At 41.4% G+C, this 14,393-nt stretch overlaps 1 protein-coding gene across 2 annotated transcripts in view; it reads right to left on the bottom strand.

The window, feature by feature from the left end:
• Positions 1-14,082, bottom strand: part of EFNA5 (ephrin A5) — a 278,020-nt gene extending 263,938 nt beyond the window's left edge. The window contains exon 1 of one of the 2 annotated variants that reach the window (XM_027100379.1): positions 12,060-14,082. In XM_027100379.1, the coding sequence (XP_026956180.1) occupies positions 12,060-12,184 (125 nt within the window). In that variant the 5' untranslated portion in view covers positions 12,185-14,082. The remainder of the gene's footprint in view (positions 1-12,059) is intronic. The other variant, XM_027100377.1, reaches the window with a different exon arrangement.
• Positions 14,083-14,393: the final 311 nt, after the last annotated feature.

Below are 14,393 nucleotides of genomic sequence, written 5' to 3'. Positions count from 1 at the left end.
TAAAGATCTATTTTATTTGTCTGAGATTTGGGGTAAAGTCGCAAGAAATGAAGACTACCTGGTCTTAAGACAAATAACTTGCACTCATGCAAATACTAAGCCACTTGAGAAACTGTAGAACTATACAGAAAGTTCAGGGCAAGTACAACCAAGAGCCCTTGATAAGAAACCAGAAGTAATCTCTCTCCCCACTGATTTATCTAGAACCCAGCTGCTCCAACTGTGGTTCATGGGCCAGCAGCATCAATACCACCTGGGAGCTCGCTAGAAATGCAGAATGTCAGACCCCGCCCCAGCTCTACTGAATTAAAATCTGTATTTCAACAAAATCCTCAGAGGACTTGTGTGCACATTAGAGTGTGAAAAGCAGTGATCTAGAAATCGCAAATTGACTGCTTCATGATGGCAGCGATGTTGTTTATATATTGTTTCCTGCAATATCTCCAGTACTAAGAACAATACCTGGCCCACAGTGGACACTCGATAAATATTAGCTGAATAAATCCATATGTGAACACTTCTTAGAGTATCTTCTACTTTGCACTGTGATTACGTGTATACAGTTCTTAAACGTACACAAAACTGCAAGTTCTTTAAGGGTACAGATGCTGTCTTATGCATCTCCGAATCCACTGTCTGCCTCTCAGTGTCTGCAGGTATCACTCAATATTTTATCAATTGTAACCTTTAGATAGTCAATATAGGAATATATTACTTCCGTTAGATATTTATCTATAATGTTGCTTTAATGTGAAAACTTTGGAAAACTAAGTTTAAATCAACATATAATTTCTGAATTCGCCCATTTGGCTCTGGTTTTAAATACAGTAAGGAGAATTCACCCAAGAAATCGAATTAGTAATGGAAACCATTATATAGGGCCAAGTCCTGATTCTATGTGGTACCAGAGAACAAGAATGGCATGGATGATTAAAATCCAAAACTGATTCCAAACCTCAAGTTATTCAATAGCCTCCAAGTCTTTTCTTACCAAATCTCATACGAAAGCTGCTATAAGTTTCAGAAACATCATTTTTTTAGTTTTCTTTTCTTTCTCAAATCCACCTACTGAACAGTGAAATGGCCAAAGCCAACAAAAGAGAAATACAGTGACAGGGAAATATACATAATAAACAAACTGAGTAATCAGTCCTCAAATAACCAGATACTAACTCAGAACTCTAAAGTGAAGGAAAGAAATAATTTGTGAAAGAGATAATTATATAGTAAATAATCAAATACATTAATAGCATAGATGTACCGGTAACAGGACCATTCCAAAATGATACTCAAAATAATGAGATATTCAGAGTCATGATTATTGCTGACTCTCTTAGGCCATATTTTAAAGGACGGATACTAAATCAGGAATACTCTCCCCAATAAAGAACTGCTTTTTTTCTATTTAATTAACTGAATTCAATTGTCCTTTATACATTTTTTTTTTTTTTTTTGCTTCAGGGAACCCAGAGTTTTAAGTTAAGCCATCAGATGTGTCTGACCCCATACGTATATAATCATATGGAATATCCTGTATACATATACACACCCCACCATACACACACACACACACACTGTCATGTTGTTGTTTTCCCAAGAGTATAGTCGACAATAGTGATAGCAGAGTGTGTAATTAGTTTTCATTGTTCCCCTGACAGCTATAGTTCCATACAAGACCCTTTTCTTTTTAGGTGGTAACAGCTATGGAAAAAATAAACTAATAATAATAAACAGGCATTTAATTATGGGTCCTGCAACCATAGTGGGAACATTGCCAGAAAAGACTGGAACCTCTGGGACAGCAAAAACATATATTTCCAGGGGAGGGGAGAATTTTGTTCTTCAATTATAGTAATACTTAAAATATTGATGACAGGCATATGATAGAAAAAAATTTTAATTTTTTCCCAAGTCTCTATCGAGGATAAAGTAGGTATACAATGCTACATCAATACTAAAACCAAGAATACTATTGTATCTGTACTAAAATATTAATAAGAATAAAGGCATTGCTTATTAATAAGCAAAATACATAAAGAATAGCTTTATGTTTTGATACTATCAGTGAAGAATACAAAGATTCAGTTTCAATTTTGGGTTTTGCCTTGCTTTATACAGACTTAAAAAAATTAACACTTGTGATATCAAATATCTGGGTGCTATAGTCCCTGAGGCTTACTTCAATTTGTTTTATACAGTATTTAAAATAAGGCATCTCCCAAGTTGCTGTCATGGCAGACACCAGATCTGTCACTGAGGTCCTTTATCGCCTGATTAATTAGTAATTGGGAGACACATTTTGGCAGCTTTCATTTCCCTATTATTTTCTCTTGTTTGACACAAAACCCTGTCAGGAGCACCACTATTTGAACTGTACCCTTCTTAGTGCTGGGTCACTAAATTTTAATAAATGGAGTCCCTGCCAGAAAACTACAGAAATAAGCATAAAAGTTTATTGCAGCAGTAATAGTAAACAAATATATGAAGAAAATACTGAATGCCACAGTATCTAAAACATTAATGGTCTGTCTGAACCCTGGGGTTATTGGCGAGATTGCAGAGCAGAGACTAAAAGAAAGGACCTTCAACAAAACCACTGCTTTCACTTGTCTTTTAAAAAGTACATATTAGCTAAATAAAGCAGATAAATACTTGGTGCAGCAGAGCCATACATCTGAGTTTCCTCCATTATCCCAACCCGATGAATAAATCTATTGGGAGGAAAAGATTGATAGCGACTACAGGGATACAGACCCCTTCTAGAAGTCACAAAAGCACTGTCTGAGCCAAACAAAGAAACGTTTTTCATAAAACGTAAGGTGAGGAACTTAAAATTGAAGCTAAAAAGAATGAGATTTCGGAGAGCTACAAATAGCTACAGAATCAGTTTCGGGTTCTCCATCTCAAGTGTCAGTCACTTCAAAAAGTGCTGCTACGATGGTGGCTCAGGACACTTGTGTGCCACAGCAGTGGCCATGCTGTGTGGGTCAGAGGTCACAGCTTCCACATTCCGACATCTGTCTGTATTTTCTTGCCCTGAAACAATAGATGGGAACTAGGCTCATTTGCTCCCACTTTGTTTAACCTAATTGTTAAACACAAGAGATAATTTCCCCATATTTAGAATTATTTTTCCTTTTCTCCCTAATCCCATTTGATTCCATACAATTAAATACCATTAAAAATAACTTAACCAAAAGGTTAAGTCCCCTATATATTATTAAAGTTAGGCAAATGTGACAAAGCCGTATATCCCGCCGGCACCTAAGTACCAGAAAACATCAAGTATCATGCCCACCACCATCAAAATCTAGATAACAATTAGCACTACAATTATCCAACCAAAATAAGCCACGACTGCATCAAACCACAAAACTGCATTTTTAATAGGAGAAAATACTTTCATTTACTTTTATAATATGTATTTTCATAGTAAGAGGCAAGAGCTAATTGTGAATTATAGTTTCCACATACATAAATCACTAATAAAACTAGAATGGCTATTCTGACACCTTAGAAACGGGAAGAAAAAACAAAAGTATTTGTTAGTTCATTTAAAACAAAAAGGTCATTTTGAACCCTTGGTTATTTTTGTCTTCTCCATCAGTCAAAGAAAAACAGATGATGGATAGCAGAGGAAAGCGTTTTGGTACAAAAACTGTCAACTCATACTTGGACTTTAATGAGAAGTCCATGAGATGTATATCCAATCTTAAAACATGTATTTTATTTATCTCCTTTACATTGTACTTGCAACCATCAAAAATCCTACTTCTAATGAACTGAAGCAATCTGTGACATAAGTAGTATTCAATTTGTGCCCAGTTTAATCAGACTGACTGAGTCAGGTTACTTTGAAATTAGTCTTAAGACGTTCTGTTTTTACTTCAGTACATGGGAATAATGTTCCCAGACATCGTCAAACAGACGCAGTGGCAAGAAGTGTAGTATAAATTTTTGGTAAAGTTTACTAGACCACATGTTCCTCCAAATGTATCCAGAAATACAAAACATGGTGGAAAATATAACAGTCTCAATTAGTATACTCTCATAATTTTTAAAAACAAATATGAATTTACTTCCAAAATAATTTTCTATAAGAACCCACAAGAATGGTTTAGTAATGAGATTGTGAGAGCCTATATTCCAGGGACCAAAAAGGCTCTGGCTTCATATAACGCTTCTTAAAGCACCCCAAATGCTTCAGTTTTGGAGGTAACTATATTTTTATCACTACCACTTACTAGAGAAAGATTCCTGCTAACGCTGTGCAATTTGGAAAAAAAAAAAAAAATCAACCAACAAACAAAAAGGACTGCTTAGTACAGTAAGAAAAAGGAAGTCAGGGTTTGGGGGTGGTGGTGATAATAGGGGCTACTAATATATCACTGAGAAATTAACAATAAATTATAAGCTTCAAGAGAAAACTACATTTGTAAACATGGTACAGCCCAATATTTAACATGAAAATATAATATGCCTAGGTTTAAAATATATAATTACTAAGTTAAAATACCCTCTTTTTTGTCAACTAAATACAAGAAGATAGCATTCTAGTGAGCTCACGAATAACTTAAGATAGAGCTTTAAATGTAGAGCACTGCCAAAATGATCCCAAAGTGGTTTAGTCCTTTTCTATCGTCCATATTCATTTCCGGACCATTTTCATGAAAGAAGTAAAATCGGTCTTAAAACAAGATGGCTGCTTCTAGGGGGAAAGAAAAGAAACGCTGATTTAACTGAAAGCCAAAAAACTAGCTTTTCTAAATCAAGAAACAAGAACTTTGGTATATTTTTTTCTAATCTCCAAGTATATATTCATGCACTTCCACATGGAAATTTACGGATTACTCTGTGCAGTTACTGAAAATTATTAATAGCAAAGCAATTTTTTTTAAAGTTTTGATCTTTATGTGCTAATAAGGTGATTGCCCAATGCATATACATAGAGATGTCACAAAACCAAAATTCCCAATTGTCCTTCGTATCAGAATCATGATCATCAGTCCCAAAAATCAGGTCACTTGATAAGCAGTAACAGGAATAATATTTATATCTTATATCTCTTACAGAACTCCATCATAAAATGTCCAGTGATAGATATCCTGTTACAAACAAATCAACTGTATTTGGCTTTTCAAAGGTAATACCCTAGGAACTTAGCAGTTAGACAACCTCTCCTGGAACTGCACTTTGATGACCTTCCCTGAAGCAAATGGCAAATTAACTCTGTGACATACATACACATAAAAACTGAAAACATCTTCCTCCATTTTGAAATAAGTTTTTAATAGATTTTTTTTTAAAAATCACTCAAAACTATTTTTATTTCTCACTTGAGGGGAAAATAAGACCTGACAGTAACATTTTCTTCAACCTGTCAACTGTCAATTGCATGAAGAATGTTTCTCAAGATGACAAAGGTTTATTTTTCCTTATTGAAAATGATAGAATTCTACCTGAATGAAAGCTGAGCTAACCATCACTGTAGTACACTACCGTCTCCCAGCAACCAGCTAACTCAAGGAGAAGTTTTCACTGTTTTAAAATAATGGTTTTATTGAAATCTATGGCTCACTGTTTGAATACTATATTCAAAAGCCTAAAAATAAAGAGTTTCCATCTACACAGATTTCAGATTAGAAAACAGTGTAGAGACTTCAGTAGTTCACAATAAACCCTTCAGAGTACAATAAGGAGTATAGATTATCAAGAATAGTAAAATAGAAGGAAAAATTTTTGTTTATGCTCAAAACTAGGCATAATAGTTGTGATACAGAAAAACCTGCATTACTACTTTTTACTTTTAAACTAAGTTCTTCTATGTCATTATGCTGCCTTGTTTGTAACAGACAATTTTGAAAACATGAATACAGGCAAAATCCAGAGGAAAAAGATCTCCTGGTAGTGAGTAATATCCCATTCAGAAACACTGGAAGTTCAAATTAATCACAAGAAACTTCCACAAAACAGCTCAGGGTATAGGTTGAGACGCAGACTAAAATATAAATCTAATAATATAAATCAGGCCCTTAAAAGAGACAATAATTTATTGATGTTTAGCTGTCTAAGACCACCATCATAAGACAAATTACTAAAAGTGAATATTAATATCTCATTTCTTACACTCCTCTTTGAGGTTTTATACCTGAATATGAAGGCATTATCTGTCACAAATGAGGAGAGGCAATTTTTTCTCGGTTTGGAAGACTAGTCCTGACTGAGCATCCTGGGTAAGTGGCCAGAACTTCCTCACTGTGCTTAGAGACATACAAGCTTCCTTTTCAACAAAGACATTCTAATCAGGGCTGCTGTTTTAACAGTTTGTATACTGTTTCTGAAAAGAAAATTGATTATATGGCATCAGTTAACATAGAGTGGTTCATTATCTAAGATAAAATATCATAGCTTTTTAAATCCTCATTACTGCTGGAAGTTATTCAAAACCAACACAAAAAATGAAGAGGGCTGAGGGGTATCTTTTTTCAAAAACTATTAATCAAATGATATATATTGGACAAAGAAAAAAAACTAAACAATAAACCAAATGTTAGCCTCACATAAAATTCTGTTCTTATCATATTCTTATGTTTTGTTCATTTTCTATTTCAATGTTTTCTCTTCCTCAAAGGTACATTCTTTTGGCATATACTTCTAAGTTTGCAAAGGCCAGGACTCCTGAAGGACTAATTGTATTCATTAATTTTCTTGGCCCAGCATGAAGCTGGTAGCTTGCTTGGTTCATAGCAACAGGGGAGAAAAGGAGGCGCTCATCTTTATCTGTCCCATCCAACAGGAAATCAGGCCAGTGGACAGAATGCAATGAAATGCCTCTTCAGAGGCATCTTACAAGATTAAATGGCAAGAAATTCACAAGGCTAATTTGCCCCCAAATAACTAAGTGCTCCCTCCAAATCTGATCCTCAGTCTTCAAAGGTGGAAGCCTCTAGAGCTATTGATCATCAGCCAGAACACATATGGCAACAAGATATTCGTTCAGTGAGCCAATGGCTTAGTTAATACCACTAAAATCAACGAACAGGGAGTAATGAACTACTGAAGGCTCTCTCTGATTCTTTTAATCATGAAGAGTATATTGACCTTGGTCTCACACGGAACAGCCAAGCGTGCCTCAAACAGCACTGATGTTCCAGTCACCTAAGAAAAAGACAGTTGACTATTTCTGATAGCTTATTACGAATACATAACATAATGTATAAAATCAATGGAACATAACATCTCAATGGCTTATTTTGCTTTCAAACTTCTATGGAAAACTGGCCAAAAATAAGAAGCACACTTTTCTTCTACAAATTTCTAGATTAAACAAAGGGTAAGAGGGGGAAAATTCACTTCAGGTTTCCTACAAATGGATAAGGGTAAAAACACTTCAGGTTTCCTACAGTGGATATAAATTTTCATCACTTTGTTTTTAAAGCAGATGTTTATTTTTATTTTTAAAGCAGATGTTTATAAAATTCTGATATAAATATCAAAATAACAAAATTATCCCATTACATCTAATAAAATGATACATTACACTGAGGTTCAGAGTTAATAAAGTTAAAAGATTCTAAGTAATGTCTTTTACTTGAAGAACTTTTGTTTCTAACATATGAAGTATTATTTAAAACACTTAAAATTTCAAAAATAAAGTTATCAGGGTTGGTGATACAACTCATTCAAAACCAAGATCAACTTTCCATCTTTCCTCAAAACAAATTCTTAGATTTAGACCAAACTGATTTCATTTGTCAGTGGGAAAGGCACAGTACTGGTATACTGGTGTATATATATATATATATATATATATATATATATATATATATATATATATATATCACTGGAAGCTCAGACTTTCTTTAAATGAAACAAGTGAATTTTGAAAGAGAAAAAATATGCAAGGGCTATATGATCAGGGAAAAATGTTACTACTCTCTACTTAGTCACATACATATCACCTATACTGCCTGAAAGATTTGGGAGTGTTGACCTAGAATTCACATCACTTTCACAACTCAAGATTACATGTTTGCAAAACTAAATGGTGTCAATTACCTGCTACTCTAACATGAAATGTTTAATTTACAAGTCCAAAGAAAACATATGGTTAGGCTGAAATTTAGAAAATCCCAGATGAATTATAGGGATATCTTTTCCCATAAGAGAATAACATTTTAAATTGGTGATTCTCAAACCTTAACAGAAGCAAAGTACTAAGTGAAGAAAATTGGTACTCTTAAAGTATGCTGGTTATATTTGCCACTGTATTATTTTACTATTCCATCTATTAATGCCAACCAGTAGGAGACATGTTTAATTATCCCAGCATCATTTTGGCAAGTGGTCAAATGAATCCAAGAACTTTTCAACATACACAGCATTTGAAAGAATATTATCTTTGGAAGCACCAAACTGTTTATAGCATGTTTCAAATTAAGCGACATACTCTTAATATTGAGTCACCTCTACCTTTATAAACGTAGCTACTAAGGGAGAATGTAAAGGAAGTTTTATTATTGAAAGTCTTTTTTAAAGTTACTTAAAAGCTTTTTCCATTATTAAAGAAATTAGACACAAATACTCTATCCATAGTTATAATCTCCTTGACTTGGATCTTCATTACTCAAACTTACTTAGTAACAGGCCGGTTCGGAATTGAGCATAACATTAAAAGGATCTTTCTATTACTCTCACGATTTAGGTGAAACTCATACAACTTTTCAAACGTTTAAAATATGAAATGTGCATTTACAAAAATGTTATCATATATTTTTATTCAGACTGTTAGGTCTCAGTTGCTATTTCAGAGATCTGTAGCAAGTCAATACATAAAATCAATGTGGTCCACTGCCCAATAAATACTGCCAATTAAAAAGTTATCAGCATTTAAAAATTAAACATCTATTTCCCAGAAGTGAATGCTTGGGAAGACAGATTCTAACAGCAAAACCATCTGACAGCAAATACATTTTATATTTTTTTCCTCTGTGAACTTAGATCTATGGACGCTTCTGTTATCAAAGCAGTCAGTAATGAAACCCAATGCAGCTGATAAACTCCTATGACTACACAAGTTACAAAATAAGAAATTTAAATCCCGTGATCAAGATGTAATACTTAATTTTAATTTTATCTAAACATAATTTCAAATGAAGTCCATTAGTATAAGCTAAAATATATTTACTTCATTTTGCCACAATATCCATTTATTATCAGCTTAACGTGTCCGCTGAACTCTTCTTCTAAGAGAAAAATCTTTAAAGTCTCTTTAAGTTGCAATTAAAGTTTTCTACTTTTTTCCACAAGACTGAAGTCTCCTGATAATATTATTAATTTAGCAAAATCTTAAAAGATAGGATTTATGTCAAACCAAAAAGCATGGTTAGCTTACTTTACAAAATGATGGCATAGATGAAAAGAAAATGTAAAACATTAAAAGTTTAAAATTTAGTAGACCCCTGCAAATTTTCTAAAATATTTTTTCACTATCTTTTGTGATAAACTTATTTCTAAATTACTTATTTTGCATTTGGCTCCTTTTAAATACATCCAAGCTGACTTTTCTTCATTCATCAGAAAAGCACCGTCTTATTCCACATTTCTAAGATAAATCTGCCTACCAGTATCTAGTTTTAAAATTATATTATTTTTTAAAGTAAGTTTTACTGTGATAACATATGAAGATAAACACAAATCCCTAAAAATACTAAAGTTAGAGCTGAATCTTTTTTTGGGGGGGTGGGTTGCATGATTCTTTCTTTTGAACATTATCAAATTGATAATGATCAGAGAAGTATTTCCACAAACTTCAAATTAAAACACTGACTTGAGAATACTCTTGGTATTTTAAAATTCTACAGGTTAACTTTGGGCAGGTTCAAACACACCATGGCATCCTGAGCAGAAGAGTTTTCCGCAGGCAGGGCAGATCTATTAAAAAACATGACCCGTGACAAAAATCAGTGTGCTAATCTCAAACCAAACAACAGTATCAAAAGCATAAAACAGAGATAACCTAAGATAAAATGTCCTCAAACTAACTCAGACTAGTTTGACAGGTTAAGAAGGAGGGGGTAAGAGTGGGGATGTTGCTGATTCTTTCTGTTTTAACCCAGGATGACTGGAACACCCAAGTACCCAAATAAATTAATACCATGAGAAAAAGATTACACTGTGAAGTTTGGAGTGGGAAACAAAAGACAAGCAAGAGTAAAATGTCCCAAATTCAACTAACCAATTTCACTGTTGTTTTATTTGATAAGGCACTAAAGTTTAAAATATAAATTCCTCTGTTTCGAATATGCTGTCTAATAAAGCCCAAAGGGGAATAAAACCAACCAACATAATGAGACTTGCTTTTAACGCCATCACAACTGGAAAGCTTGCTCTATTTGTCTTGTCAGCTTTAATAAAAGGCATCTCCTCTGGCAGGATGGCTTCTCTTTCTCTTTTCCTAATAGCGGTAAGTGGCATGTCAAAGAAGAAATAGCTTCCCATCCCACACCCACCTTCAGGAGACTTTTTAAACCAAACTTTGAAGGATGTCTCCACTTGGCCCAAGCGATTCAATCAGGACTTGGGCTACCTGGGTGTGACTATCTTTCCTGAGGTAGCGGGGTGGGGGTGGGGGGGACTCTATCCCCGTTCGGCAACCGGTGTACGGCTCGTAGGGAAATCTGCTCATCTTCAACTGAGAGAACATTACTTCAAGCGGGGGAATCCCTCCTATGCCAGCATAACAAAGGAAGGCGGGAGGCCGGCGGAGAGGGCCACCGGGAGGTAGGAAAAACTAGAGGCGCCCACCAGCCCCCTCTCCCCAAGCGCGCTGGGTGCGCAGCAACCAAACTCTTCCCTTGGCCTCCGCGTTTCTTCTCCCAACTTCCACGCCAGCCCAGGGAAAAACCTGGGATTTTAGGTATAATCGATGCTATTTCCCTTCTCCTCGGCGGGCACCGAGACCAGCCCACAGCTGGAAGCTGGAAGCTGGAAGCTGGCCTCGGTCCCAGAAAGGCAGAGCAATATGGGCCCAGCGGGGCCGACTGCTGCCGGGGAGAAAGTAGGGCTTGGACCTGCTCTGGATCGGGAGGGGTCCGCCCGGCACTCTGGACAACCCCACCCCTACCCCTCTTCCAGGGTCCGTGAACAAGCCAGGGTCCAGCAGGAGCGCTAGGGCGGCCCCGGGCGCCCGTCTCTAGGTTCCCGCGTACTCGGCTGGCTTCGGAAGCGCCCGAAAAACGTTTCCAGGTAACCGCGCGTTTTCCTCCGGCTGCACACTGCCAGGCTTCGGACGAAGGGCTCCCACCTCCCGGTTCGGCCAACTCCAGCAGCTAGCTCCGCAAGCATGACGTAACCCGGCATTAGATCAAACTTCCTGGCACCTTGAGCCCACCGGGAGGTGGAGGAGGTGGGAGAAGCCTCTCTACTGCCAAGAGAGCCGGGACCAGACTGACTTAGTGGTCGGATGATTTCCTCGCAGTTAAGGAGGAAAATATAAACCTAAAGCTTCCGCTTCCCAGCCCCCCACACTTCCCCCAGCCAGTGCGCTTTCTGAGCGCACCGGGGAAAAGGGAAGGAAAAAATTTAAAAAGAAAACAAACAAACAAACAAACACTTTGGGGATGTTTAGCGGGTTCCCTCCACAGTCCCTGCGCAGCCACGCTCCAAGAGGGAGCTCCTGGCGGCTTGCACCCGGGGCTCCCCGTGCCCAAGCCCCGCGCCTGGCTCGGGATGCTGGCCAGCCTGCCCGGGTGGGAAGCGAAGTCTCCACTCCCGGGCTCCCGCCTTTTCCGAGTCTCCCCGGGCTTCGCAGAAGCATCGGGTCTGGGCAGCCCCGGGGACGCCCAGGGGCGCTCAGGCTCCCTGCCGCACCTCAACAATGAGAGGCACGAAGTGAGCGTTTCCCGCGGGCGCCTCGAAAGCCATCCGCGCCCGAGCGACGCAGACTCTGAGAGTGCGCGCCGCTGTCGGCCGATGCGCGCGGATCTCCGGCGCCGCCGCTCCTTCCGCAGGGCCCCGAGGCCCGGGTAGCCCCGGCTCTCCGCCCCCCATTGCCTTACCTGGGGTTGCTGCTGTTCCAGTAGACGGCGTAGCGGTCGGCGACGGCCTTGGAGCCAGGGTCCTGGCTGAACACACACGTCCAGAGCACAAGAAACATCAGCGTCAACATCTCCACGTGCAACATCACGCCTGGCCAGCGGCGGAGCCGCCGACGCGCCACTCCGGGGAGAAATCAGGGATCCGGAGGGAGGGAGGGAGGGAGGAAGAAGGGGCGAGAGAGAGCGGGAGCCAAATAAATATGAATAAATAAAAATGAAGAGGGGCGAGAAAAGAAAGAGGCGCACACCAAGCTGAGGAGGGGGAGGAGAGACAGAAATAAAGGTGGAGGAGTGGGGGGAATAAAGGCAAACTCGCACCCCCACTGGAGGGCTCAGGAGAAAAAAAGGAATCACAAGATGGAGAGAAGCGTGCGTGTGTGTGTGTGGTGGCGGCGGCGAGGGCGGGGGAAGGGGTGCCAAGCTGTGTCTCGGGCGGCGGCGGCAGGCCGGTCACCCCGGGAGAAGGAGGTGCGCGCCGGGCCGGGCGGCGGCAGCGCGGGTTGGGGCAGGCGGCGGCGCACGCTGCACAGTCACCGGGAGTTGCGCGCCACGGCCGCGGGGAGACATACACCGGCCCGCCGGGCCCGGCTCAGCGTCGGCGCCGCGGGGTGCGCACGGCTCCGCCGCCGCCCAGGGCCCTCGCACTGCGCCCCGCTTCGCTCCAAGTTACTTTGGCGGTCTGTAGGAAACTGCAGGAAGAGGGCTCCGTGTGGATGGGGGGGCTTCCCGCCTGTGGTCCTGGGAGTCTGAGGACCCCCTTCCCCCGCCTCCTCTGTGCTTTAACCCGGTAACCCCTGGAAATCTCGGAGGAGTCTCGTAGGTGCTACGGGTTCGGGGCGGTGCGCCGAGAAGGGTGGAGATCTGGAGCTAGAAACCCAGCCCCGCCGGCGTCCTGGAACTGGTTAAGCGGCAGCTAAGCGGGCGAGGAGCGGTCTTGCCTCTCAAACCTCAAAGAAAAGTTTGGCTTTTCGCGTCTTTCGGCAGGTCCCCTGTCGGAGTCGGACTGCGACGGTGGCGGGAGGCGACACCCTGGCCGCTGCCTGAGTCTCGGGGATTTCTCGCGCGTGCTTTTCTTGGCCGGGAGTCGGTGCACCAGAGTGAATGGAGAGCAGAGGTCTGAACCAGCCAGCCAGGCGGAGCTGGGATGCCGAAACCTGCAGGACGATGCCAATCCAACTGTTCAGCTGGAGAGCGGGAGGGGAAACAATCACTTTCAAAGGAATCCCTCCAACTCCTGGATGGGCTGATGTCAGTCTCCGATCGCCTTCCGGGAGCAAGAATGAGCCCCCAGACGCGGTGCCAAGAGCCCTGGGTGAGCTCTCAGAAGTGTCCCTGCGACTCCGACTGGTCCGACCCCAAGCCCGGCAACTTGTAGAGAGGCATCAATCAGTTTGAAATGCGAAAGGAGAAAAAAAAAAAAAAGAAAGAGCGCACGAGAGCGTGTGGCACCTCCCCGATGACTACATCAGAAAACCTTCCCGATCCTCCCGCAGCTGCTCCTCTTTCCCTCCTTGGGCACAGCAGCAACAAGAGGTGAAAACCACCGACAGAATCCCAAAACCTTTACCAGGCGGGAAAATAAACTTGAGTGCAGCAGCAGCACGAGCAGCCCAGGAGGGATTGAAACGACTGGCGAGAAGTGGAAAGGGGTAAAAGTCAGTTTTGCAAAAGAGAAAAAAAAGAGAGAGAGAAAAAATGCTTTATGGGAAAAATTTCCTCGGGCACGCCCCCTCGTTAATGACCTGCGTGTAAAGCCGACAGCAGCGGCAACCCAGCAGCAGCAGCAGCAGCAGCAGCAGCAGCCGCCGCCGCAGCCGTACCGGAGCGCGAGGCCGCGCGCGTGAACGTGGACGTGGGCGGCGCGGGGGTGGGGTGGGCGTGGAGCGCAGGGCGCGGGGTCGGCGGGCGGCGCGAGCGCCGGTGTGAGCTCCGGACCGAGAGGGGGAGGCGCCGCCAGCCCGAGCCTAGCCAGCGCTGCTGCTGCCGCCGCGGCCCGGGTCATGTGGGCTGCTTTTTTTTTTTTTTTTTTCCTCGCAGTTTACTTGGAAAGGGGTGGGGGGTGGCTGGAGCAGCCAGTCAGGGAAAGGCCTGCTGTTTGCTTACAGATCGGGTTTTTTTTTTTTCCTCTTTACTCCAACCGGATTGGTCTGCTCCACGAGAAAGAGGCGTTTTCCTAATCTCCTCCCTTCCCCACGCCTCCTAACCCCCCTCCCGGGCCCCACCTTCCAGAAACCTGACTAATTGAATTACTGGGAGTGCTGAGGCGCCCTCTCCTCCGCCCGAACCCGGCAGCCG

The sequence above is a fragment of the Aethalodelphis obliquidens genome, unplaced genomic scaffold, assembly GCF_003676395.1.
Source record: "Aethalodelphis obliquidens isolate GAN/ISIS:26980383/991018 unplaced genomic scaffold, ASM367639v1 scaffold4, whole genome shotgun sequence".
NCBI lineage: Eukaryota > Metazoa > Chordata > Mammalia > Artiodactyla > Delphinidae > Aethalodelphis > Aethalodelphis obliquidens.
The sequence above is the reverse complement of the archived record's forward strand: the minus strand, read 5'-3'. Positions and strand labels throughout refer to the sequence as shown.